A 25819-nucleotide genomic window follows, 5' to 3' on the forward strand; every position below is an offset into this window, starting at 1 on the left:
AACCAGTGGGTCTGTCTCCTCTATACTGGTAGTGTGTGGTGACTGGGTAACTATACCACACACCTGGTAGTTTGGTGGATGGGACTACCAGCTCTCTGTAACCTAGAGGGCAACCAGTGGGTCTGTCTCCTCTATACCACCCACCTGGTAGTGTGGTGGATGGGACTACCAGCTCTCTGTAACCTAGAGGGCAACCAGTGGGTCTGTCTCCTCTATACCACCCACCTGGTAGTGTGGTGGATGGGACTATCAGCTCTCTGTAACCTAGAGGGCAACCAGTGGGTCTGTCTCCTCTATACCACCCACCTGGTAGTGTGGTGGATGGGACTACCAGCTCTCTGTAACCTAGAGGGCAACCAGTGGGTCCGTCTCCTCTATACCACCCACCTGGTAGTGAGGTGGATGGGACTACCAGCTCTCTGTAACCTAGAGGGCAACCAGTGGGTCTGTCTCCTCTATACCACCCACCTGGTAGTGTGGTGGATGGGACTATCAGCTCTCTGTAACCTAGAGGGCAACCAGTGGGTCTGTCTCCTCTATACCACCCACCTGGTAGTGTGGTGGATGGGACTACCAGCTCTCTGTAACCTAGAGGGCAACCAGTGGGTCTGTCTCCTCTATACCACCCACCTGGTAGTGTGGTGGATGGGACTACCAGCTCTCTGTAACCTAGAGGGCAACCAGTGGGTCTGTCTCCTCTATACCACCCACCTGGTAGTGTGGTGGATGGGACTACCAGCTCTCTGTAACCTAGAGGGCAACCAGTGGGTCTGTCTCCTCTATACCACCCACCTGGTAGTGTGGTGGATGGGACTACCAGCTCTCTGTAACCTAGAGGGCAACCAGTGGGTCTGTCTCCTCTATACCACCCACCTGGTAGTGTGGTGGATGGGACTACCAGCTCTCTGTAACCTAGAGGGCAACCAGTGGGTCTGTCTACTCTATACCACCCACCTGGTAGTGTGGTGGATGGGACTACCAGCTCTCTGTAACCTAGAGGGCAACCAGTGGAACCCACTGATGTTTCTTGTAGGATGACAATGTCTATATTAATGATTTATTTGATGAAGTCTAGGTTCCTGCTCTGTAGGTCAAAGTCAGATGACCTCTCTTCTGTCTCTGAGTGGGATGGGGGGGTGAAACCCCTCTCTCATCTCCCCGGTCTATGGGTGGGATGTGGGGGTGAAACCCCTCTCTCATCTCCCCGGTCTATGGGTGGGATGTGGGGGTGAAACCCCTCTCTCATCTCCCCGGTCTATGGGTGGGATGGGGGGTGAAACCCCTCTCTCATCTCCCCGGTCTATGGGTGGGATGTGGGGGTGAAACCCCTCTCTCATCTCCCCAGTCTATGGGTGGGATGTGGGGGTGAAACCCCTCTCTCATCTCCCCTGGTCTATGGGTGGGATGTGGGGGTGAAACCCCTCTCTCATCTCCCCGGTCTATGGGTGGGATGGGGGGGTGAAACCCCTCTCTCATCTCCCCGGTCTATGGGTGGGATGGGGGGGTGAAACCCCTCTCTCATCTCCCCGGTCTATGGGTGGGATGGGGGGATGAAACCTAGACAGGGACCAGTCTTAGATGATAGTATTTATTCTTGGAGTGCGCTCCCATAGAACCACGAACAGCAGTTTATATACAAAATATGACGTCATTGGTTGTTGAATGAATCTCCTCCTCTCGACCAAGACAAAGCAGGTTCAAAAGTTTATTCCAACCCACTAGCGCCCACTCCTGACACACACACTATATCAAGATTAACTTCTGAAGTCTCACCATTATCTATCACTATTTAGCAGACAGTTCCAGATAACGGAAAACCTAGGGAGGCACTCGCTGTCTTATCTAAACATCACAGAGTTACAGCTGAGTGGGTTCAGACACAGGTTAACGATCCGTTTTGCTTACTTATAACCCACAACCCATTCTTCCCCAACCTAGTTGGAATGGTGTTTATTATGTTGAATTACTCCTTGTTCATGCTACATAATCCCTTCCTTATGAACTAACAGTATTAATCAGATATTGTAAAACAGGGTAGAGTTTAATTAGTTATAATTCTATTTAAATGTAGATATTGTTTCGTCATTATTCATAAAATTTCTATCAGAAACTCCTCTCTCATCTCCCTGGTCTGTGGGTGGGATGGGGGGGGGTGAAACCCCTCTCTCATCTCCCTGGTCTGTGACTAAGATGGGGGGGGTGAAACCGCTCTCTCATACCCCTGGTCTGTGACTAAGATGGGGGGAGGGGGGGGTGAAACCCCTCTCTCATCTCCCTGGTCTGTGACTAAGATGGGGGGGTGAAATTCCTCTCTCATCTCCTGGTCTGTGACTAAGATGGGGGGTGAAATTCCTCTCTCATCTCCCTGGTCTGTGACTAAGATGGGGGGGGGTGAAAGTCCTCTCTCATCTCTCTGGTCTGTGACTAAGATGGGGGGGAAAGTCCTCTCTCATCTCCCTGGTCTGTGACTAAGATGGGGGGGTGAAATTCCTCTCTCATCTCCCTGGTCTGTGACTAAGATGGGGGGGGTCTGTGAAAAATTCCTCTCCCATCTCCCTGGTCTGTGACTAAGATGGGGGGGTGAAAGTCCTCTCTCATCTCCCCGGTCTGTGACTAAGATGGGGGGTGAAATTCCTCTCTCATCTCCCTGGTCTGTGACTAAGATGGGGGGGGTGAAAGTCCTCTCTCATCTCCCTGGTCTGTGACTAAGTTGGGGGGGGTGAAAGTCCTCTCTCATCTCCCTGGTCTGTGACTAAGATGGGGGGGGGGTGAAATTCCTCTCTCATCTCCCTGGTCTGTGACTAAGATGGGGGGTTGAAAGTCCTCTCTCATCTCCCTGGTCTGTGACTAAGTTGGGGGGGGTGAAACCCCTCTCTCATACCCCTGGTCTGTGACTAAGATGAGGGGGTGAAACCCCACTCTCATCTCCCTGGTCTGTGACTTGGATGGGGGGGGTGAAACCACTCTCTCATCTCACTGGTCTGTGACTAAGATGGGGGGGTGGGGTGAAACCACTCTCTTATCTCCCTGGTCTGTGACTAAGATGGGTGGCTGAATGAATAGCATGACACTAACGCTATATTGTGACAAACAACTGAATATATCTCCATAGACTGACCATCTCTTCTGTTTTCTAAATGATCTGCTCTCTCTTCCCTCTGTCATTGACCTGCTAACAGCATATTCCTTTGTTTAGTCATTTACCTCCTCAGATGCACAACAATTAGCCAAATGGGAGTCTGGAACAGGCACTCCAGTGGTTGAGATTCAAATCTACTGTACGTGAAAATAACCTCTCCTTGAAAAACAAGAGCCTTTCCAACAATAAAGACGACATTATGAATCCTACTTCGGCTGAAGCTAATTTGAAAACAGGAAGCAGCTATCAGAGAGAAGACGAAAGACAGACACTGTGATGATATATATATATTTTTTTTAAAGCAATATGCACATGTTTATTGTGTGATATTTACATATCTACAGTATGACACAGCACTACGCTGTGATGATACACACTGACACAGATTGCACCGCTACGGGTTAGTTAGGCCACAGTGGCAGGTTACCATGGTGTTTAGACTCTAGACTAAAGGGGTAGGTAACCCTGCTCTTGGAGGGCTGCAGGCACTTCATGTTTACGACTTAACCAACCTGGAAGACCAGGTGTGTTGAATATAGGCAATCACTTGAACTTATCCATTAACTAAGTGTCACGGTGTGGTGCCGAGTCGGGACAAAATGCTGCAGCAACTACAACACCCCAGGAACAAGGTTCCCTACCCTCGACCATGTCAAGTATAGCTACAGTATAATATACATATTTTGGCTTCATGAAGGATGGTAGAACAACGTGAACAATGAAACATTCAGAGTACCATAACTGAGAGACACGGGAACAGACAGCAGACAGTTCTTTTGTTGATCGAGGACTCTCTAGTCCCATTTATACCTGGCGCTAGCATACGTCCTTTTTGTCCCGAGCTTGTCCTCATTCTAATTGAGCACAGAGAGATAGAGACAGAGAGAGGGACAGAGAGATAGAGACAGAGGGAGGGACAGAGAGATAGAGACAGAGAGAGGGACAGAGAGATAGAGACAGAGAGAGGGACAGAGAGATAGAGACAGAGGGAGGGACAGAGAGATAGAGACAGAGGGAGGGACAGAGAGATAGAGACAGAGAGAGGGACAGAGAGATAGAGACAGAGAGAGGGACAGAGAGATAGAGACAGAGAGAGAGGGACAGAGAGAGAGGGACAGAGAGAGAGGGACAGAGAGAGGGACAGAGAGATAGAGACAGAGAGAGGGACAGAGAGATAGAGACAGAGAGAGAGGGACAGAGAGAGGGACACAGAGAGAGGGACAGAGAGATAGAGACAGAGAGAGAGGGACAGAGAGAGAGGGACAGAGAGAGAGGGACAGAGATAGAAAGAGAAAGAGAGAGAGACAGAGAAATATGGATGTAGTGGGTGTTCTTGGTGAGAGGAGATAGTGTAAAGATCAGATCACTGATAACCTTTTGGCTTTATTATGTTCTCTCTGTGTAGAGGACATAGGATACAGAGACACACAGGGGAGGAAGAAGCCCTGCTAGTGTAAACCTCTTACTGTCAGCAGGGAGAGTAGATCCCTAGATCCCATGCATAGAAACACTGTTCCTATCTCTCTGAGGGTAAATAGATCCCTAGATCCCATGCATAGAAACACTGTTTCTATCTCTCTGAGGGTAAGTAGATCCCTAGATCCCATGCATAGAAACACTGTTCCTATCTCTCTAAGGGAGAGTCCCAGAGCCCTAGATCCCATGCAGAGAAACACTGTTTCTATCTCTCTGAGGGTAAATAGATCCCTAGATCCCATGCATAGAAACACTGTTTCTATCTCTCTGAGGGAGAGTACATCCCTAGATCCCATGCATAGAAACACTGTTCCTATCTCTCTGAGGGTAAGTAGATCCCTAGATCCCATGCATAGAAACACTGTTTCTATCTCTCTGAGGGTAAGTAGATCCCTAGATCCCATGCATAGAAACAGTGTTCTTATCTCTCTGAGGGAGAGTAGATCCCTAGATCCCATGCATAGAAACACTGTTCTTATCTCTCTGAGGGTAAGTAGAGCCCTAGATCCCATGCATAGAAACACTGTTTCTATCTCTCTGAGGGTAAGTAGATCCCTAGATCCCATGCATAGAAACACTGTTCCTATCTCTCTGAGGGTAAATAGATCCCTAGATCCCATGCATAGAAACACTGTTTCTATCTCTCTGAGGGTAAGTAGATCCCTAGATCCCATGCATAGAAACACTGTTCCTATCTCTCTGAGGGTAAATAGATCCCTAGATCCCATGCATAGAAACACTGTTCCTATCTCTCTAAGGGAGAGTAGATCCCTAGATCCCATGCATAGAAACACTGTTCCTATCTCTCTGAGGGAGAGTAGATCCCTAGATCCCATGCATAGAAACACTGTTCTTATCTCTCTGAGGGTAAATAGATCCCTAGATCCCATGCATAGAAACAGTGTTCTTATCTCTATGAGGGTAAGTAGATCCCTAGATCCCATGCATAGAAAGCCTGGTTGCAACCTGAAAGGTTATCACTGTTGTGTCTATGGTGCCTAAAGCATTTGAACATCCCCAGCCCACACTGTTAAAGGAAGAGACAGTAGATAGAACATGAGGAAAGAGGTGGAGGAGAGACAGGCAGAGAACGAGGTGGAGGAGAGACAGGCAGAGAACGAGGTGGAGGAGAGACAGGCAGAGAAAGAGGTGGAGGAGAGACAGGCAGAGAAAGAGGTGGAGGAGAGACAGGCAGAGAAAGAGGTGGAGAGACAGGCAGAGAACGAGGTGGAGGAGAGACAGGCAGAGAACGAGGTGGAGGAGAGACAGGCAGAGAACAAGGTGGAGGAGAGACAGGCAGAGAAAGAGGTGGAGAGACAGGCAGAGAACGAGGTGGAGGAGAGACAGGCAGAGAACGAGGTGGAGGAGAGATGGGCAGAGAACGAGGTGGAGGAGAGACAGGCGGAGAAAGAGGTGGAGGAGAGACAGGCAGAGAAAGAGGTGGAGGAGAGACAGGCAGAGAAAGAGGTGGAGGAGAGACAGGCAGAGAAAGAGGTGGAGGAGAGACAGGCAGAGAAAGAGGTGGAGAGACAGGCAGAGAATGAGGTGGAGGAGAGACAGGCAGAGAACGAGGTGGAGGAGAGACAGGCAGAGAAAGAGGTGGAGGAGAGACAGGCAGAGAAAGAGGTGGAGAGACAGGCAGAGAAAGAGGTGGAGGAGAGACAGGCAGAGAAAGAGGTGGAGAGACAGGCAGAGAACGAGGTGGAGGAGAGACATGCAGAGAACGAGGTGGAGGAGAGACAGGCAGAGAACGAGGTGGAGGAGAGACAGGCAGAGAAAGAGGTGGAGGAGAGACAGGCGGAGAAAGAGGTGGAGGAGAGACAGGCAGAGAAAGAGGTGGAGGAGAGACAGGCAGAGAAAGAGGTGGAGAGACAGGCAGAGAACGAGGTGGAGGAGACAGGCAGAGAAAGAGGTGGAGGAGAGAGATGTGCTAATGCTACTGCCATCTGGTGGTGGCTTACCTGCACTGCAGGTAAAACACAATAGAGTAGGTAGGGGTGGGTGGATGGATGGGGACATTTTACAATGAAACCTGTACACACACACCATTATATTCTATGAGTATAATTCCAAAATATACATGTATAATAGAACACATCTCTTCTTTTACACATTTCATCATATCAAGACATTATCCAGATGACTTGCACATCAATAAAGAAAAAACATGAGTAATGCTGGAATATGAGCTGCCTAATAAAAGCCTAATAAAAGCCTGATAATGCCTCATAATGCCATTGGGGTGGGAATCAGCACAGAGGATAACACTTTAAAGTATCTCACTCCACTGATTCCTTGTTACAGTCCAAACCCTACTTTCCCTTGAGACGTACAGTGTAGTGAAAGAAAATAAACATTTCCCAGCATTCCAAGGACCAGAGTGACATCATAATGCATGTTGTGTCACAATGACCAGCATCAACAGACAGAAGAACCACAGGAAGACAGCAGGAGTGCACACCGCGAAATGTCATCGGTTCGTCCCATCCTGTTTCAGTTCAGATTTTTTTCTTCCGTTTAGCGCCTAATGAATATGACCCACGGGACAGGGGACACCTCTTCATTATAGTTATATACCCTGATCATTTAATATGTTTTGTTCCCCAATGTAATATTTATAATAATATATACATCACGTATGTACGTTATAATCATGTCATATTATACTATGGAGCATCTATGGATATGGCTGTGTGTGTGTGTGTGTGTGTGTGTGTGTGTGTGTGTGTGTGTGTGTGTGTGTGTGTGTGTGTGTGTGTGTGTGTGTGTGTGTGTGTGTGTGTGTGTGTGTGTGTGTGTGTGTGTGTGTGTGTGTGTGTGTCTTGCCAGCCGCTCTCCTCCCAGTGGTAAACCACCTCCCAGACGTCACCACTTCAACAACCACCGTACAGAACTTTCATCAACACATTGAGACGTTGATACACCTGTCAGTCAAGGTCAGGGGGGATTCAGACATGGCGAAACAGGTCCTTGTGAAAGTGCATTCTCCTAACATTAATCCCATTCTCTTAACATTAATCCCATTCTCCTAACATTAATCCCATTCTCCTAACATTAATCCCATTCTCCTAACATTAATCCCATTCTCTTAACATTAATCCCATTCTCCTAACATTAATCCCATTCTCCTAACATTAATCCCATTCTCCTGACATTAATCCCATTCTCCTAACATTAATCCCATTCTCCTGACATTAATCCCATTCTCCTAACATTAATCCCATTCTCCTAACATTAATCCCATTCTCCTAACATTAATCCCATTCTCCTAACATTAATCCCATTCTCCTAACATTAATCCCATTCTCCTGACATTAATCCCATTCTCCTAACATTAATCCCATTCTCCTAACATTAATCCCATTCTCCTAACATTAATCCCATTCTCCTAACATTAATCCCATTCTCCTAACATTAATCCCATTCTCTTAACATTAATCCCATTCTCCTAACATTAATCCCATTCTCCTAACATTAATCCCATTCTCCTAACATTAATCCCATTCTCCTAACATTAATCCCATTCTCTTAACATTAATCCCATTCTCCTAACATTAATCCCATTCTCCTAACATTAATCCCATTCTCTTAACATTAATCCCATTCTCCTAACATTAATCCCATTCTCCTAACATTAATCCCATTCTCCTAACATTAATCCCATTCTCCTAACATTAATCCCATTCTCCTAACATTAATCCCATTCTCCTAACATTAATCCCATTCTCCTAACATTAATCCCATTCTCCTAACATTAATCCCATTCTCCTAACATTAATCCCATTCTCCTAACATTAATCCCATTCTCCTAACATTAATCCCATTCTCCTAACATTAATCCCATTCTCCTGACATTAATCCCATTCTCCTAACATTAATCCCATTCTCCTAACATTAATCCCATTCTCCTAACATTAATCCCATTCTCCTAACATTAATCCCATTCTTCTCACATTAATCCCATTCTCCTAACATTAATCCCATTCTTCTCACATTAATCCCATTCTTCTAACATTAATCCCATTCTTCTCACATTAATCCCATTCTTCTCACATTAATCCCATTATTCTCACATTAATCCCATTCTTATGACATTAATCCCATTCGCCTGACATTAATCCCATTATTCTGTCATTAATCCCATTCTCCTAACATTAATCCCATTCTCCTGACATTAATCCCATTCTTCTGACATTATTCCCATTCTGCTAACATTAATCCCATTCTTCTCACATTAATACCATTCTTCTAACATTAATCCCATTATTTTCACATGAATCCCATTCTTCTAACATTAATACTATTCTTGTCTGTGGTAACTACGGCATGATATATTATACTGCCTGTCTGAGTGGGTATTTGAGCGTCTGTAAAGTTATTATTCCCTTGCTAAATCCCTCTCATTAGAGGATTAACAAGGATCGAAGGCACTGCTTGGAATGTCTACTGGAAACCCTCTTCAGGGGAGAGGGGAGAAGGGAGGAGGGGTATAGAAAGAGAGAGGAGGGGGAGAGGGTAGGGGGGGACAGAAAGAGAGTGAGAGAGATAAAGAGAGAGTGAAATACGGAGAAAGAGAGAGGAGGGGGACAGAAAGAGAGAGGAGGGGGAGAGGGGAGGAGGGGTATAGAGAGAGAGAGGAGGGGGACAGAAAGAGAGAGGAGGGGGAGAGGGGAGGAGGGGTATAGAGAGAGAGTGAGAGAGATAAAGAGAGACAGTGAAATACGGAGAAAGAGAGAGGAGGGGGAGAGGGTAGGAGGGGGACAGAAAGAGAGAGGAGGGGGAGAGGGGAGGAGGGGTATGGAAAGAGAGAGGAGGGGGACAGAAAGAGAGAGGAGGGGGAGAGGGGAGGAGGGGTATAGAGAGAGAGTGAGAGAGATAAAGAGAGACAGTGAAATACAGAGAAAGAGAGAGGAGGGGGAGAGGGTAGGAGGGGGACAGAAAGAGAGAGGAGGGGGAGAGGGGAGGAGGGGTATAGAGAGAGAGAGGAGGGGGACAGAAAGAGAGAGGAGGGGGAGAGGGGAGGAGGGGTATAGAGAGAGAGTGAGAGAGATAAAGAGAGACAGTGAAATACGGAGAAAGAGAGAGGAGGGGGACAGAAAGAGAAAGGAGGGGGAGAGGGGAGGAGGGGTATAGAGAGAGAGTGAGAGAGATAAAGAGAGACAGTGAAATACAGAGAAAGAGAGAGGAGGGGGACAGAAAGAGAAAGGAGGGGGAGAGGGGAGGAGGGGTATAGAGAGAGAGTGAGAGAGATAAAGAGAGACAGTGAAATACGGAGAAAGAGAGAGGAGGGGGAGAGGGTAGGAGGGGGACAGAAAGAGAGAGGAGGGGGAGAGGGGAGGAGGGGTATAGAGAGAGTGAGAGAGATAAAGAGAGAGTGAAATACGGAGAAAGAGAGAGGAGGGGGAGAGGGGAGGAGGGGTATAGAGAGAGAGTGAGAGAGATAAAGAGAGACAGTGAAATACGGAGAAAGAGAGAGGAGGGGGAGAGGGTAGGAGGGGGACAGAAAGAGAGAGGAGGGGGAGATAAAGAGAGACAGTGAAATACAGAGAAAGAGAGAGGAGGGGGACAGAAAGAGAAAGGAGGGGGAGAGGGGAGGAGGGGGACAGAAAGAGAGAGGAGGGGGACAGAAAGAGAGACAGTGAAATACAGAGAAAGAGAAAGGAGGGGGACAGAAAGAGAGTGTCCTCAAAGCTCATCACTAAAACTAAGGATCCTGGGACTAAACATCTCCCTCTGCAAATGGATCCTGGACTTCCTGACAGGTCGCCCCCAGGTGGTGAGGGTAGGCAACAACACAATGTACTCCCTGTTCACCCACGACTGCATGGCCAAGCACGACTCCAACACCATCAATACAGTTCATCTCTGGGGCCAGGCTTCCTGCCATCCGGGGTGAACAGGGCTTGTAAAGTAAGCATTTCACGGTAAGGTCTACACTTGTATTCGGCGCATGTGACAAATACATTTGGTTTGATTTGATTTGATATGGAGAAAGAGAGCGGAAAGAGAGATATTATACAGGTATATAGACATACTATGACATTTGCAATATCTTTATTTTTTTGGAACTTCTGTGAGTGTAATGTTTACTGTTTATTGTTTATTTCACTTTTGTATATTATCTACCTCACTTGCATTGGCAATGTTAACATATGTTTCCCAAGTCAATAAAGCCCCTTGAATTGAATTGAATTGAGAGAGAGAGTCGTAGGGTAGCATGGCATCACTAGCTTGTTCCCGCAGAAACCAGCCAGACCCCTATCAAATCAACACACAGCGACAGCCCCGTACCCAGCCTGCTGAACAGCTGGAGAGTTGAGAACATGGGGAGGCTAATAGCAAAGACAACACAACACCGTGAGGTTTGTAGGGGAGAATGTGTGTTGTGTTCAGTTATTGTAATCTGTGGGGAGTGGTTTGGGAGGTGTTTCATGGCAGCTTTTCCAGCCGTGTGTGTGTGTGTGTGTGTGTGTGTGTGTGTGTGTGTGTGTGTGTGTGTGTGTGTGTGTGTGTGTGTGTGTGTGTGTGTGTGTGTGTGTGTGTGTGTGTGTGTGTGTGTATGGGGATGCCGCTGCATCAAGTCATCAATAATCACCAAGGTAAGTGGAACAGAGCAACACAGGCAAGGTCAGGACAGACGAAGCCCTGCGGTGTGGCAAATCCCTGCCTCCTCTCTCAGTCTCTTCTCTCGCTCTCTCTTTTCTCTTTCCCTTCAGACAGTCTTAGCTATATCCTGAGTGGTGCAGATGGATGGGATGAACGGATGTGCAGCATTTAAGAGACAACCTGCAGTAGCTGAGTTAGGGGAGAGAGGTGGAAGTGAGGGAGAGAGGGATGGACGGAAGTAGGGATCTTGGTTCTGGCAAAGGTCCTTCCCATCTGACAGCCAAGTCTGTTGAAGAGGCAGACCAGAGAGAACCAGTCACTATTCCATCGAGGAACCCTCTATTCTCCCAGGAGGATTCTGGGTCGTTATTGAGGCAACAGCCAATAGGAGGGTCAACCATAGAATGTCAAGTTCTCAGCGAGCAATCAGATAAGCCATAGAATGTCGAGTTCAGGCCGAACAGCCAACCGGTTCACACTGTCGGTCTCTCCGTCTCTCTGTAGGTCTCTCCGTCTCTCTGTCGGTCTCTCCGTCTCTCTGTCGGTCTCTCCGTCTCTCTGTCGGTCTCTCCGTCTCTCTGTCGGTCTCTCCGTCTCTCTGTAGGTCTCTCCGTCTCTCTGTCGGTCTCTCCGTCTCTCTGTCGGTCTCTCCGTCTCTCTGTCGGTCTCTCCGTCTCTCTGTAGGTCTCTCCGTCTCTCTGTCGGTCTCTCCGTCTCTCTGTAGGTCTCTCCGTCTCTCTGTAGGTCTCTCCGTCTCTCTGTAGGTCTCTCCGTCTCTCTGTCGGTCTCTCCGTCTCTCTGTAGGTCTCTCCGTCTCTCTGTAGGTCTCTCCGTCTCTCTGTAGGTCTCTCCGTCTCTCTGTCGGTCTCTCCGTCTCTCTGTCGGTCTCTCCGTCTCTCTGTAGGTCTCTCCGTCTCTCTGTAGGTCTCTCCGTCTCTCTGTAGGTCTCTCCGTCTCTCTGTCGGTCTCTCCGTCTCTCTGTAGGTCTCTCCGTCTCTCTGTAGGTCTCTCCGTCTCTCTGTCGGTCTCTCCGTCTCTCTGTCGGTCTCTCCGTCTCTCTGTCGGTCTCTCCGTCTCTCTGTCGGTCTCTCCGTCTCTCTGTCGGTCTCTCCGTCTCTCTGTAGGTCTCTCCGTCTCTCTGTAGGTCTCTCCGTCTCTCTGTAGGTCTCTCTGTCTCTCTGTAGGTCTCTCCGTCTGTCTGTCGGTCTCTCCGTCTCTCTGTAGGTCTCTCCGTCTCTCTGTCGGTCTCTCGGTCTCTCTGTTGGTCTCTCTTTCTCTCTGTAGGTCTCTCCGTCTCTCTGTCGGTTTCTCCGTCTGTCTGTAGGTCTCTCCGTCTCTCTGTCGGTCTCTCCGTCTCTCTGTAGGTCTCTCCGTCTCTCTGTCGGTCTCTCCGTCTCTCTGTATTTTCCTTTTCTCCATGACTCATTCCTCTCCTTCCTCCACGTAGGTAGATGGAAACCAGCCCACCTGCAGAAGAAAATAAGAAAGGCAATGAGAAATTAAAGGGGGAGGAGTGTGTATGGGTGTGTGGGTTTGTGTGGACTCATTCATGTATTGTATTAAACATTTTAAAAAAAAACGTAAATATCACATTGCACTGTATGTTTGTGTGTTTGGTTGTTTTGTTTCTCTCTCTCCGACTCATATAAATATATATATATATATATATATATAAATAACAGACAGGTGATTGACTGGAGAAACTGATTGGTGTCTGGGGGCGGGGGGCACTCACCCTGCCGTTGACCTCTCCCCTCCACCAGCCATTGGCTCCTGATTTGGTGTAGATCTTAACCACGTCTCCCTCCTGTAGAGACAGCTCTCTGGTGTCCCTGGAGCTGAAGTCATAGCGGGCTTTCGCCACACCTATCACCTTAGGGGTGAACACTGTGGAGAAAGAGAGAAGGGGGAGGGGGAGCGAGAGAGAGAGAGTAAGAGAGGGAGAGAGAATTGGCGAGGGCACTAGAACAGTCTGCAGCATCCGGACTCACCCAGCTAGAATCTGAAGTCAAATGTCTACTGTTTGCTGATGATCTGGTGCTTCTGTCACCAACCAAGGAGGGCCTACAGCAGCACCTAGATATTCTGCACAGATTCTGTCAGACCTGGGCCCTGACAGTAAATCTCAGTAAGACAAAAATAACGGTGTTCCAAACGAGGTCCAGTCGCCAGGACCACAAATACAAATTCCATCTAGACACCATTGCCCTAAAGCACACAAAAAAACTATACATACCTTGGCCTATACATCAGTGCCACAGGTAACTTCCACAAATCTGTTAACGATCTGAGAGACAAGGCAAGAAGGGCCTTCTATGCCATCAAAAGGAACATAAAATTCAATTAGACCCAACCAAATGAGAAAAAAAAGATAATTACTTGACACGTTGCAAAGAATTAAAAAAACACTGAGCAAACTAGAATTAGATTTGGCCCTAAACCGAGAGTACACAGAATACCTGACCACTGTGACTGACCCAAAATTATGGAAAACTTTGACTATGTACAGACTCAGTGAGCATAGCCTTGCTATTGAGAAAGGCCGTCGTAGACAGACATGGCTTTCAAGAGAAGACAGACTATGTGCTCACTGCCCACAAAATGAGGTGGAAACTGAGCTGCACTTCCTGACCTCCTGCCCAATGTATGACCATGTTAGAGACACATATTTCCCTCAAATTACACAGACCCATAAACTCCCATATCTACTGGGTGAAATTCCACAGTGTTCCATCACAGCAGCAAGATTTGTGACCTGTTGCCTCAAGAAAAGGGCAACCAGTGAAGAACAAACACCATTGAAAATACAACCCATGTATGCTTATTTATTTCCCCTTTGTTCATGACATTTGAAATGTCTTTATTCACCCTTCTCTCTCTCTCTCTCTCTCTCTCTCTCTCTCTCTCTCTCTCTCTCTCTCTCTCTCTCTCTCTCTCTCTCTCTCTCTCTCTCTCTCTCTCTCTCTCTCTCTCCCCCCTCTTTCTCTCCCCTCTCCCTCTCTCTACCCCTGTCCCTCCCTTTTCTGTCTCTCTCCCTCTCTGTCTATTTCTCTCTCTACCCCTCTCTCTCTCTCTCTCTCTCTCTCTCTCTCTCTCTATTTCTCTCTCTGTCTGTCTCTCTTTCTCTCACACACATGGATGGTATCCTCTCTTTCACTCCAGACAGTCTGAGGGAGATGTTGAGACATGCACAATCACATCACTCACTTTTCTCTCTTCTCTCTTATCCCGGCCCCATTTAAAGGAACGATTTGTGCAAAGCTGGGGCACATCCCATCCAAATGAAGTGTCTGTTTTGATTGTGGCCTGGATTGTGTCAACAGCATAATCCACACTCATATGGGTGGCTAAATCTTAAACTGACCATAAACTGTCTCTTATTGGATGATAAATTATCTTCAACACACTACAGACTGTTATCTTCAACACACTACAGACTGTTATCTTCAACACACTACAGACTGTTATCTTCAACACACTACAGACTGTGTTATCTTCAACACACTACAGACTGTGTTATCTTCAACACACTACAGACTATGTTATCTTCAACACACTACAGACTGTTATCTTCAACACACTACAGACTATGTTATTTTCAACACACTACAGACCACATTATCTTTAACAGACCACAGACTACGTTATCTTTAACAGACCACAGACTATGTTATCTTTAACAGACCACAGACTACGTTATCTTTAACAGACCACAGACTACGTTATCTTTAACAGACCACAGACTGTTATCTTTAACAGACCACAGACTATGTTATCTTTAACAGATCAGAGAATATGTTATCTTTCACAGATCATAGAATATGTTATCTTTAACAGAACAAAGACTATGTTATCTTTAACAGATCAGAGAATATGTTATCTTTAACAGAACAAAGACTATGTTATCTTTAACAGAACAAAGACTATGAAGGAACGTCTTCCTTCAAGCTAAAGATCCAGATCTCGTTCTGTGTGTTAATTTAAGCAAACCAATCTTTATTCTAACATAGCTGCTGCTCACACTCCCCCTCCCTTCATGTTTCGATCTTTACTCCTAGATCTTTACTCCTAGATCTTTACTCCTAGATCTTTACTCCTAGATCTTTACTCCTAGATCTTCACTCCTAGATCTTTACTCCTTGATCTTTACTCCTAGATCTTTACTCCTAGATCTTTACTCCTAGATCTATACTCCTAGATCTTTACTCCTAGATCTTTACTCCTAGATCTTTACTCCTAGATCTTTACTCCTAGATCTTTACTCCTAGATCTTTACTCCTAGATCTTTACTCCTAGATCTTCACTCCTAGATCTTTACCCCTTGATCTTTACTCCTAGATCTTTACTCCTAGATCTTTACTCCTAGATCTTTACTCCTAGATCTTCACTCCTAGATCTTTACTCCTTGATCTTTACTCCTTGATCTTTACTCCTAGATCTTCACTCCTAGATCTATACTCCTAGATCTTTACTCCTAGATCTTTACTCCTAGATCTTTACTCCTAGATCTTTACTCCTAGATCTTTACTCCTAGATCTTTACTCCTCTCTTCTAAACCCCTTATGATGTCTCTGCCTCTTATTTCTGAACAGCTGAAAAAAACCTGCAGCCTGATTTTAACAAAGTTTGGACACACCAACTCATTCAAGGGTTTTTCTTTATTTGTTTTACTATTTTCTACATTGTAGAATAACAGTGAAGACATCAAAACTATAAAATAACACATATGGAATCATATAGTAACCAACAAAGTGTTAAATCAAAATATATTTTAGATTCTTCAAAGTAGCGATGACAGTTTTGCACACTCTTGACATTCTCTCAACTAGTTTCATGAGGTGTGCCTTGTTAGAACAGGTGTGCCTTGTTAAAAGTTCATTTGTGTAATTTACACAAGTGAAGGGAGGAGGTGAGAGGAAGAGAGCGCATAGATGTGAGAAGGAATACAAAGTGGCTGCTATGAAAGTGATCTGTGTTTTCCGTGGGGATCAGGGGTGTATTCATTTCACCGATTCTGTTGTAAAACTTTTCTTAAACGTAAGCAAATAGAACTAAACTAGGATAAACATACCTGGATTTGTCCAATAGAAACTCTAATTTGCAACAGTTAGACTAATGATTGCAATCTAGATCAGCTAGATGCAGGCAAGAGTTTGCAAGGCGGTTTTGAATGTGTCACTGTCTGTCACCTAAAATTTTACTCTCGACATGTGTGCATCTACGTTGTCAACTTTCATTCAAACGCTAGGTCGTAGCAACCAGATGGTTGAGCGCCGACAGAGATGGCCGCCTCGCTTCGCGTTCCTAGGAAACTATGCAGTTTTTAGTTTTTTTTACGTGTTATTTCTTACATTAGTACCCCAGGTCATCTTAGGTTTCATTACATACAGTCGAGAAGAACTACTGAATATAAGATCAGCGTCAACTCACCATCAGTACGACCAAGAATATGTTTTCCGCGACGCGGATCCTGTGTTCTGCCTTACAAACAGGTCAACGGAATGGATCGCATGCAGCGACCCCCAAAAAACGACTTCGTAAAAGAGGGAAACGTAGCGGTCTTCTGGTCAGACTCAGGACACGGGCACATCGCGCACCACTACCTAGCATTCTTCTTGCCAATGTCCAGTCTCTTGACAACAAGGTTGATGAAATCCGAGCAAGGGTAGCATTCCAGAGGGACATCAGAGACGGTAACGTCCTCTGCTTCACGGAAACATGGCTCACTGGGAAGACGCTATCCGGGGCGGTGCAGCCAACGGGTTTCTCCACGCATCGCGCCGACAGAAACAAACATCTTTCTGGTAAGAAGAGTGGCGGGGGCGTATGCCTCATGACTAACGAGACATGGTGTGATGAAAGAAACATACAGGAACTCAAATCCTTCTGTTCACCTGATTTAGAATTTCTCACAATCAAATGAAGACCGCATTATCTACCAAGAGAATTCTCTTCGATTATAATCACAGCCGTATATATCCACCCCCAAGCAGACACATCGATGGCTCTGAACAAACTTTATTTAACTCTTTGCAAACTGGAAACCATTTATCCGGAGGCTGCATTCATTGTAGCTGGGGATTTTAACAAAGCTAATCTGAAAACAAGACTCCCTAAATTTTATCAGCATATCGATTGCGCAACCAGGGGTGGTAAAACCTTGGATCATTGTTACTCTAACTTCCGCGACGCATATAAGGCCCTGCCCCGCCCCCCTTTCGAAAAAGCTGACCATGACTCCATTTTGTTGATCCCTGCCTACAGACAGAAACTTAAACAAGAGGCTCCCACGCTGAGGTCTGTCCAACGCTGGTCCGACCAAGCTGACTCCACACTCCAAGACTGCTTCCATCACGTGGACTGGGACATGTTTCGTATTGCGTCAGATAAAAATATTGACGAATACGCTGATTCGGTGTGCGAGTTCATTAGAACGTGCGTTGAAGATGTCGTTCCCATAGCAACGATAAAAACATTCCCTAACCAGAAACCGTGGATTGATGGCAGCATTCGCGTGAAACTGAAAGCGCGAACCACTGCTTTTAATCAGGGCAAGGTGTCTGGTAACATGACCGAATATAAACAATGCAGCTATTCCCTCCGCAAGGCTATTAAACAAGCTAAGCGTCAGTACAGAGACAAAGTAGAATCTCAATTCAACGGCTCAGACACAAGAGGCATGTGGCAGGGTCTAGAGTCAATCACGGACTACAAGAAGAAACTCAGCCCAGTCACGGACCAGGATGTCTTGCTCCCAGGCAGACTAAATAACTTTTTTGCCCGCTTTGAGGACAATACAGTGCCACTGACACAGCCTGCAACGAAAACATGCGGTCTCTCACTCTCACTTCACTGCAGCCGAGGTGAGTAAGACATTTAAACGTGTTAACCCTCGCAAGGCTGCAGGCCCAGACGGCATCCCCAGCCGCGCCCTCAGAGCATGCGCAGACCAGCTGGCCGGTGTGTTTACGGATATATTCAATCAATCCCTATACCAGTCTGCTGTTCCCACATGCTTCAAGAGGGCCACCATTGTTCCTGTTCCCAAGAAAGCTAAGGTAACTGAGCTAAACGACTACCGCCCGTAGCACTCACTTCCGTCATCATGAAGTGCTTTGAGAGACTAGTCAAGGACCATATCACCTCCACCCTACCCGACACCCTAGACCCACTCCAATTTGCTTACCGCCCAAATAGGTCCACAGACGACGCAATCTCAACCACACTGCACACTGCCCTAACCCACCTGGACAAGAGGAATACCTATGTGAGAATGCTGTTCATCGACTACAGCTCGGCATTCAACACCATAGTACCCTCCAAGCTCGTCATCAAGCTCGAGACCCTGGGTCTCGACCCCCGCCCTGTGCAACTGGGTACTGGACTTCCTGACGGGCCGCCCCCAGGTGGTGAGGGTAGGCAACAACATCTCCTCCCCGCTGATCCTCAACACGGGGCCCCACAAGGGTGTTCTGAGCCCTCTCCTGTACTCCCTGTTCACCCACGACTGCGTGGCCACGCACGCCTCCAACTCAATCATCAAGTTTGCGGACGACACAACAGTGGTAGGCTTGATTACCAACAACGACGAGACGGCCTACAGGGAGGAGGTGAGGGCCCTCGGAGTGTGGTGTCAGGAAAATAACCTCACACTCAACGTCAACAAAACTAAGGAGATGATTGTGGACTTCAGGAAACAGCAGAGGGAACACTCCCCTATCCACATCGATGGAACAGTAGTGGAGAGGGTAGCAAGTTTTAAGTTCCTCGGCATACACATCACAGACAAACTGAATTGGTCCACTCACACTGACAGCGTCGTGAAGAAGGCGCAGCAGCGCCTCTTCAACCTCAGGAGGCTGAAGAAATTCGGCTTGTCACCAAAAGCACTCACAAACTTCTACAGATGCACAATCGAGAGTATCCTGTCGGGCTGTATCACCGCCTGGTACAGCAACTGCTCCGCCCTCAACCGTAAGGCTCTCCAGAGGGTAGTGAGGTTTGCACAACGCATCACCGGGGGCAAACTACATGCCCTCCAGGACACCTACACCACCCGATGTTACAGAAAGGCCATAAAGATCATCAAGGACATCAACCACCCGAACCACTGCCTGTTCACCCCGCTATCATCCAGAAGGCGAGGTCAGTACAGGTGCATCAAAGCTGGGACCGAGAGACTGAAAAACAGCTTCTATCTCAAGGCCATCAGACTGTTAAACAGCCACCACTAACATTGAGTGGCTGCTGCCAACACACTGTCATTGACACTGACCCAACTCCAGCCACTTTAATAATGGGAATTGATGGGAAATTATGTAAATATATCACTAGCCACTTTAAACAATGCTACCTTATATAATGTTACTTACCCTACATTATTCATCTCATATGCATACGTATATACTGTACTCTATATCATCGACTGCATCCTTATGTAATACATGTATCACTAGCCACTTTAACTATGCCACTTTGTTTACTTTGTCTACATACTCATCTCATATGTATATAATGTACTCGATACCATCTACTGTATGCTGCCCTGTACCATCACTCATTCATATATCCTTATGTACATATTATTTATCCCCTTACACTGTGTATAAGACAGTAGTTTTGGAATTGTTAGTTAGATTACTTGTTGGTTATCACTGCATTGTCGGAACTAGAAGCACAAGCATTTTGCTACACTCGCATTAACATCTGCTAACCATGTGTATGTGACAAATAAAATTTGATTTGATTTGACCTCATGATGGGTATAGGAAGAATTGTAGAATCATGTAGTAGTCTAAACCTATCGATGTTACATTGAACTGGGTGAATGGAATATGAATGACTGTCATCCAATATGCTGTAATAGAAATAAGGACATGCTCATGAGAAAAATAAATCATCCTCCCTCATCTCAAATGGCACCGACCGCCACTGTTCACTATATGGGCAAAAGTATGTGGACACCCCTTCAAATGAGTGGATTTGGCTATTTCAGCTACACCCGTTGCTGACAGGAGTATAAAATCGAGCACACAACCATGCAATCTCCATAGTTAAACATTGGCAGTAGAATGGCCTTACTGAAGAGCTCAGTGGACAATCAAGGAGGCATTGTCATAGGATGCCACTTTTCAACAAGTAAGTTCATAAAATTTCTGCCCTGCTCGACCTGCCCCGGTCAACTGTAAGTGCTGTTATTGTGAAGTGGAAATGTCTAGGAGCAACAATGGCTAAGTCATGAAGTGGTAGACCACACAAGCTCACAGAACGGGACCGCCGAGTGCTGAAGCGCGTAATGTGTAAAAAAAAATCATCTGTCCTCGGTTGCAACACTCACTACCAAGTCCCAAACTGCCTCTGGAAGCAACATCAGCACAAGAACTGTTCACCGGGAGCTTGATGAAATGGGTTTCCATGGCCGAGCAGCTGCACACAAACCATGTACATCACCATGTACAATTATTTCTATGTATATACTGTACTCGATACCATCTACTGTATGCTGCTCTGTACCATCACTCATTCATATATCCTTATGTACATATTCTTTATCCCCTTACACTGTGTATAAGACAGTAGTTTTGGGAATTGTTAGTTAGATTACTTGTTGGTTATCACTGCATTGTCGGAACTAGAAGCACAAGCATTTCGCTACACTCGCATTAACATCTGCTAACCATGTGTATGTGACAAATAAAATGTGATTTGATTTGATTTGATTTGCTAAGCATCGGTTGGAGTGGTATAAAGCTTTTGGATTCTGGAGTAGTGGAAAAGCATTCTCTGGAGTGATGAATTACTTTTCATTATCTGGCAGTCTGAAGGACACATTTGGGTTCGGCAGATGCCAGGATAACGCTAACCGCCCGAATGCAAGTTTGGTGGAGGAGGAATAACGGTCTGGGACTGTTTTTCATGGTTCAGGCCCCTTAGTTCCAGTGAAGGGAAATCTTAATACTACAGCATACAATGACATTGTTGATAATGCTGTGCATCTAACTTTGTGGCAACAGTTTGGGATAGGCCTATTCCTTTTTCGGCATGCACAAAGTGAGGTCCACACAGAAATGGACCTGTTGAGATCTTGTTGAGATTGGTGCGGTAGAACTTGACTGGCCTGCACAGAACCCTGGCCTCAACCCCATTGAACAACTTTGGTATGAATAGGAACGCCGACTGCAAAACAAGCTTAATCGCCCAACATCAGTGCCCGACCTCACTAACGCTGAATGGAAGCAAGTCCCTGCAGTGCCCGACCTCACTAATGCTGAATGGAAGCAAGTCCCTGCAGTGCCCGACCTCACTAACGCTGAATGGAAGCAAGTCCCTGCAGTGCCCGACCTCACTAATGCTGAATGGAAGCAAGTCCCTGCAGTGCCTGACCTCACTAATGCTGAATGGAAGCAAGTGGAAAGCCTTTCCGGAAGAATGGAGGCTGTTATAGCAGCAAAGGGGGGACCAACCCCATACTGATGCCCATGATTTTGGGATGAGAAGTTCGATGAGCAGTTTTCCACATACTTTTGGTGATGTAGTGTATTTGTGTAAAACATATAAATAGCGGCATGTAAATAGCTGCAGGTAGCATACTCCCCTCCGAAAAAAATAACATTAAATTGTGCTTATGATTACTAAGACAGGGAATGCAGTAGTTAGAAAAGTTGTGTGTAAGTTTGTAAGCTGCACAGACGATAACGCAAACGTCTAGCAAGCCAAAGGTCGCGTGTTCAAATCTCATCATGAACAACTTTACCGTTTGAGCTAATTAGCAACATTTTAACTACTTACTAATGTTTTGCTACTTTGCAACTACAGTACTTAGCATGTGAGCTAACCCTTCCCCGAACCCTAACCCTTTAACCTAACTCCTTATCTTAACCCTAACCTTAACCCTAATCCCTAGCTAAAGTTAGCAAGCGAGCCAACATTAGAATTAGCCACCTAGCCAACGTTAGCCACAATAAATTGGAATTCATGACATAACATACATTTTCAAATTCGTAGCATATTGTTATTTTTGAAAATTGCTACCATACTGTATGATACAAATTGTAATTTGTAACATATCATACGAAATGGATGATGGACATCCACAAACTAATACATACCATACGAAACGTAGCATATCATACTAATTGAAGTGTCTCGGATCTACGTACAAAATATAACGAAATGCTCTGTGACAAAGTTGGCGTGTGTGAGAGAGACCTCTGTCTGCTGCTGATGTGAAATACCTTGACTGAAATACCTGTCTGCCTGTCTGCCTGTCTGCCTGTCTGTCTGTCTGTCTGCCTGTCTGCCTGCCTGCCTGTCTGCCTGCCTGTCTGCCTGTCTGTCTGCCTGTCTGCCTGTCTGCCTGCCTGTCTGCCTGTCTGCCTGTCTGTCTGCCTGTCTGCCTGTCTGCCTGTCTGTCTGCCTGCCTGTCTGTCTGCCTGTCTGTCTGTCTGTCTGTCTGTCTGTCTGTCTGTCTCTGTCTGTCTGTCTGTCTGCCTGTCTGCCTGTCTGTGAGCTGCAGTCATGCACACAGTAAGATAACAAAGGAAAAAGACAGATACGGAGCTGGAGCTGGTTAGCTCTGCTGGGTACATGGCAGGTTTGGCCTGTAATACTACTGCTGTAGTGGAAAAATGCTTCACTGACCTGACAGCTTAAATAGGCTGATTTGATTGGTCTGCAAAGCTGTCTGTCAGAGTCACTGAGGTGTGATATGATGACCCAGTTAAGGTCAGTCTATATGGCCCGCCTCATTGTCTTGTCACATGTAAAACGTCTTGGTGCTAACACACACATATGAAATAACACTATGATTGCACACACACACATACAGAGTGTAACAAATATGCATGCAGGCATGTACACAAACACACATATACCCACATAGAACCCCTGACCCCCCTGCGCACACACACACACACACACACACACACACACACACACACACACACACACACACACACACACACACACACACACACACACACTCCACTACACACACACACACACACACACACTTACACACACACACACACACACACACACACACTACACTTACACACACACACACTACACTTACACACACACACTACACTTACACACACACACACTACACTTACACACTACACTTACACACACACACACACACACACACACACACACACACACACACACACACACACACACACACTACACACACACACACACACACACACACACACACACACACACACTACACTTACCCACACACACACTACACTTACACACACACACACACTACACTTACACACACACACACACACACACTACACTTACACACACACACTACACTTACACACACACACACTAGACTTACACACACACACACACACTACACTTACACACACACACAAATGCACACACACACTTTCACACACAAGACTGGACTTACACACACTACACTGACATGGTGACTGGACACACACTACATGGTGACATGGACACACAAAACTGACACTGGTGACACACACACTACACTTGACACACACACACTACACTTACACACACACACACACTGAGATGGAGGGACACTACATGGTGACATGACTTACACACACACACAAATGCACAAACATTTCCAGCAAGATGGAGGGAGCGAGGTGAGATGGTGAGATGGAGGGAGCGAGGTGAGATGGTGAGATGGAGGGAGCGAGGTGAGATGGTGAGATGGAGGGAGCGAGGTGAGATGGTGAGATGAAGGGAGCGAGGTGAGATGGTGAGATGGAGGGAGCGAGGTGAGATGGTGAGATGGAGGGAGCGAGGTGAGATGGTGAGATGAAGGGAGCGAGGTGAGATGGTGAGATGAAGGGAGCGAGGTGAGATGGTGAGATGAAGGGAGCGAGGTGAGATGGTGAGATGGAGGGAGCGAGGTGAGATGGTGAGATGGAGGGAGCGAGGTGAGATGGTGAGATGGAGGGAGCGAGGTGAGATGGTGAGATGGAGGGAGCGAGGTGAGATGGTGAGATGGAGGGAGCGAGGTGAGATGGTGAGATGGAGGGAGCGAGGTGAGATGGTGAGATGGAGGGAGCGAGGTGAGATGGTGAGATGGAGGGAGCGAGGTGAGATGGTGAGATGGAGGGAGCGAGGTGAGATGGTGAGATGGAGGGAGCGAGGTGAGATGGTGAGATGAAGGGAGCGAGGTGAGATGGTGAGATGGAGGGAGCGAGGTGAGATGGTGAGATGAAGGGAGCGAGGTGAGATGGTGAGATGGAGGGAGCGAGGTGAGATGGTGAGATGGAGGGAGCGAGGTGAGATGGTGAGATGGAGGGAGCGAGGTGAGATGGTGAGATGGAGGGAGCGAGGTGAGATGGTGAGATGAAGGGAGCGAGGTGAGATGGTGAGATGGAGGGAGCGAGGTGAGATGGTGAGATGGAGGGAGCGAGGTGAGATGGTGAGATGGAGGGAGCGAGGTGAGATGGTGAGATGGAGGGAGCGAGGTGAGATGGTGAGATGGAGGGAGCGAGGTGAGATGGTGAGATGGAGGGAGCGAGGTGAGATGGTGAGATGGAGGGAGCGAGGTGAGATGGTGAGATGAAGGGAGCGAGGTGAGATGGTGAGATGGAGGGAGCGAGGTGAGATGGTGAGATGGAGGGAGCGAGGTGAGATGGTGAGATGGAGGGAGCGAGGTGAGATGGTGAGATGAAGGGAGCGAGGTGAGATGGTGAGATGGAGGGAGCGAGGTGAGATGGTGAGATGGAGGGAGCGAGGTGAGATGGTGAGATGGAGGGAGCGAGGTGAGATGGAGGGAGCGAGGTGAGATGGTGAGATGAAGGGAGCGAGGTGAGATGGTGAGATGGAGGGAGCGAGGTGAGATGGTGAGATGGAAGGCTGGGGGAGACGATGGAGGCAGTGGGAACTGTGATCTGGGACTAGACTAGACTACGCATGCACTACGCATGCTAAGTAGTCAGTAGCAGGTAGGAGAGTGGGAGGAGGGAGCAGGTAGGGACTAGACTAGACTCACTACGCATGCTAAGTAGTCAGTAGCAGGTAGGAGAGTGGGAGGAGGGAGCAGGTAGGGACTAGACTAGACTCACTACGCATGTTAAGTAGTCAGAGCCCCACAATGAAAAGTGATGGAATAAGGAGACGTGGTACCCGACCAGAAAGGAGCAGAGGAGGGGGGAACAAAGCAGTAGCCCACAGAAGTTACATAAGACAGCCCATAGAGCAATGGATCTATGAGAGGAGAGGAGAGGAGAGGAGAGGAGAGGAGAGGAGAGGAGAGGAGAGGAGAGGAGGGGAGCAGGTAGGGGAGAGGAAGGGAGGGAGCAGGTAGGGGAGAGGAGAGGAGGGGAGGGAGCAGGTAGCAGAGAGGAAGGGAGGGAGCAGGTAGGGGAGAGGAAGGGAGGGAGCAGGTAGGAGAGAGGAAGGGAGGGAGCAGGTAGGGGAGAGGAAGGGAGCGAGCAGGTAGGGGAGAGGAAGGGAGGGAGCAGGTAGGAGAGTGGGGAGAGAGCAGGTAGGAGAGGGGGGGGGAGGTAGGGGAGAGTGTTGGGAGGGAGCAGGTAGGGAGAGGAAGGGAGGGAGCAGGTAGGGGAGAGGGGGAGGGAGCAGGTAGGGAGAGGA

General features: G+C 47.2%; 2 protein-coding genes across 5 annotated transcripts in view; both read right to left on the minus strand.

Annotated features, from left to right (window-relative positions):
- Positions 1-10654: 10654 nt before the first annotated feature.
- Positions 10655-12640, minus strand: LOC127916716 (RNA-binding protein 25-like). Of its 3 annotated transcripts, none has more exons than XM_052499413.1 (2): positions 12346-12640; positions 10655-12305 (listed from the first exon to the last, which is right to left on the minus strand). In XM_052499413.1, the coding sequence occupies exons 1-2, from the start codon at positions 12638-12640 to the stop codon at positions 11695-11697; spliced, it is 906 nt and encodes a 301-aa protein (XP_052355373.1). In that variant the 3' UTR covers positions 10655-11694. The 3 variants fall into 3 exon arrangements, with proteins under 3 accessions (XP_052355373.1, XP_052355376.1, XP_052355381.1); XM_052499416.1 differs by having other exon boundaries at positions 10655-12185; positions 12226-12640; XM_052499421.1 differs by having other exon boundaries at positions 10655-12165; positions 12206-12640.
- The window catches only part of LOC118372903 (guanine nucleotide exchange factor VAV3-like), a 257830-nt gene continuing 244550 nt past the window's right edge, over positions 12540-25819 (minus strand). For both annotated transcript variants that reach the window (XM_052499406.1, XM_052499404.1), the window contains exons 26-27: positions 12957-13108; positions 12540-12688 (exon numbers count right to left, since the gene is read on the minus strand). In XM_052499406.1, the coding sequence (XP_052355366.1) occupies positions 12644-12688; positions 12957-13108 (197 nt within the window). In that variant the 3' untranslated portion in view covers positions 12540-12643. The remainder of the gene's footprint in view (positions 12689-12956; positions 13109-25819) is intronic.

Source organism: Oncorhynchus keta, chromosome 4 (genome assembly GCF_023373465.1).
Source record: "Oncorhynchus keta strain PuntledgeMale-10-30-2019 chromosome 4, Oket_V2, whole genome shotgun sequence".
In the NCBI taxonomy this organism is placed as follows: Eukaryota; Metazoa; Chordata; class Actinopteri; order Salmoniformes; family Salmonidae; genus Oncorhynchus; species Oncorhynchus keta.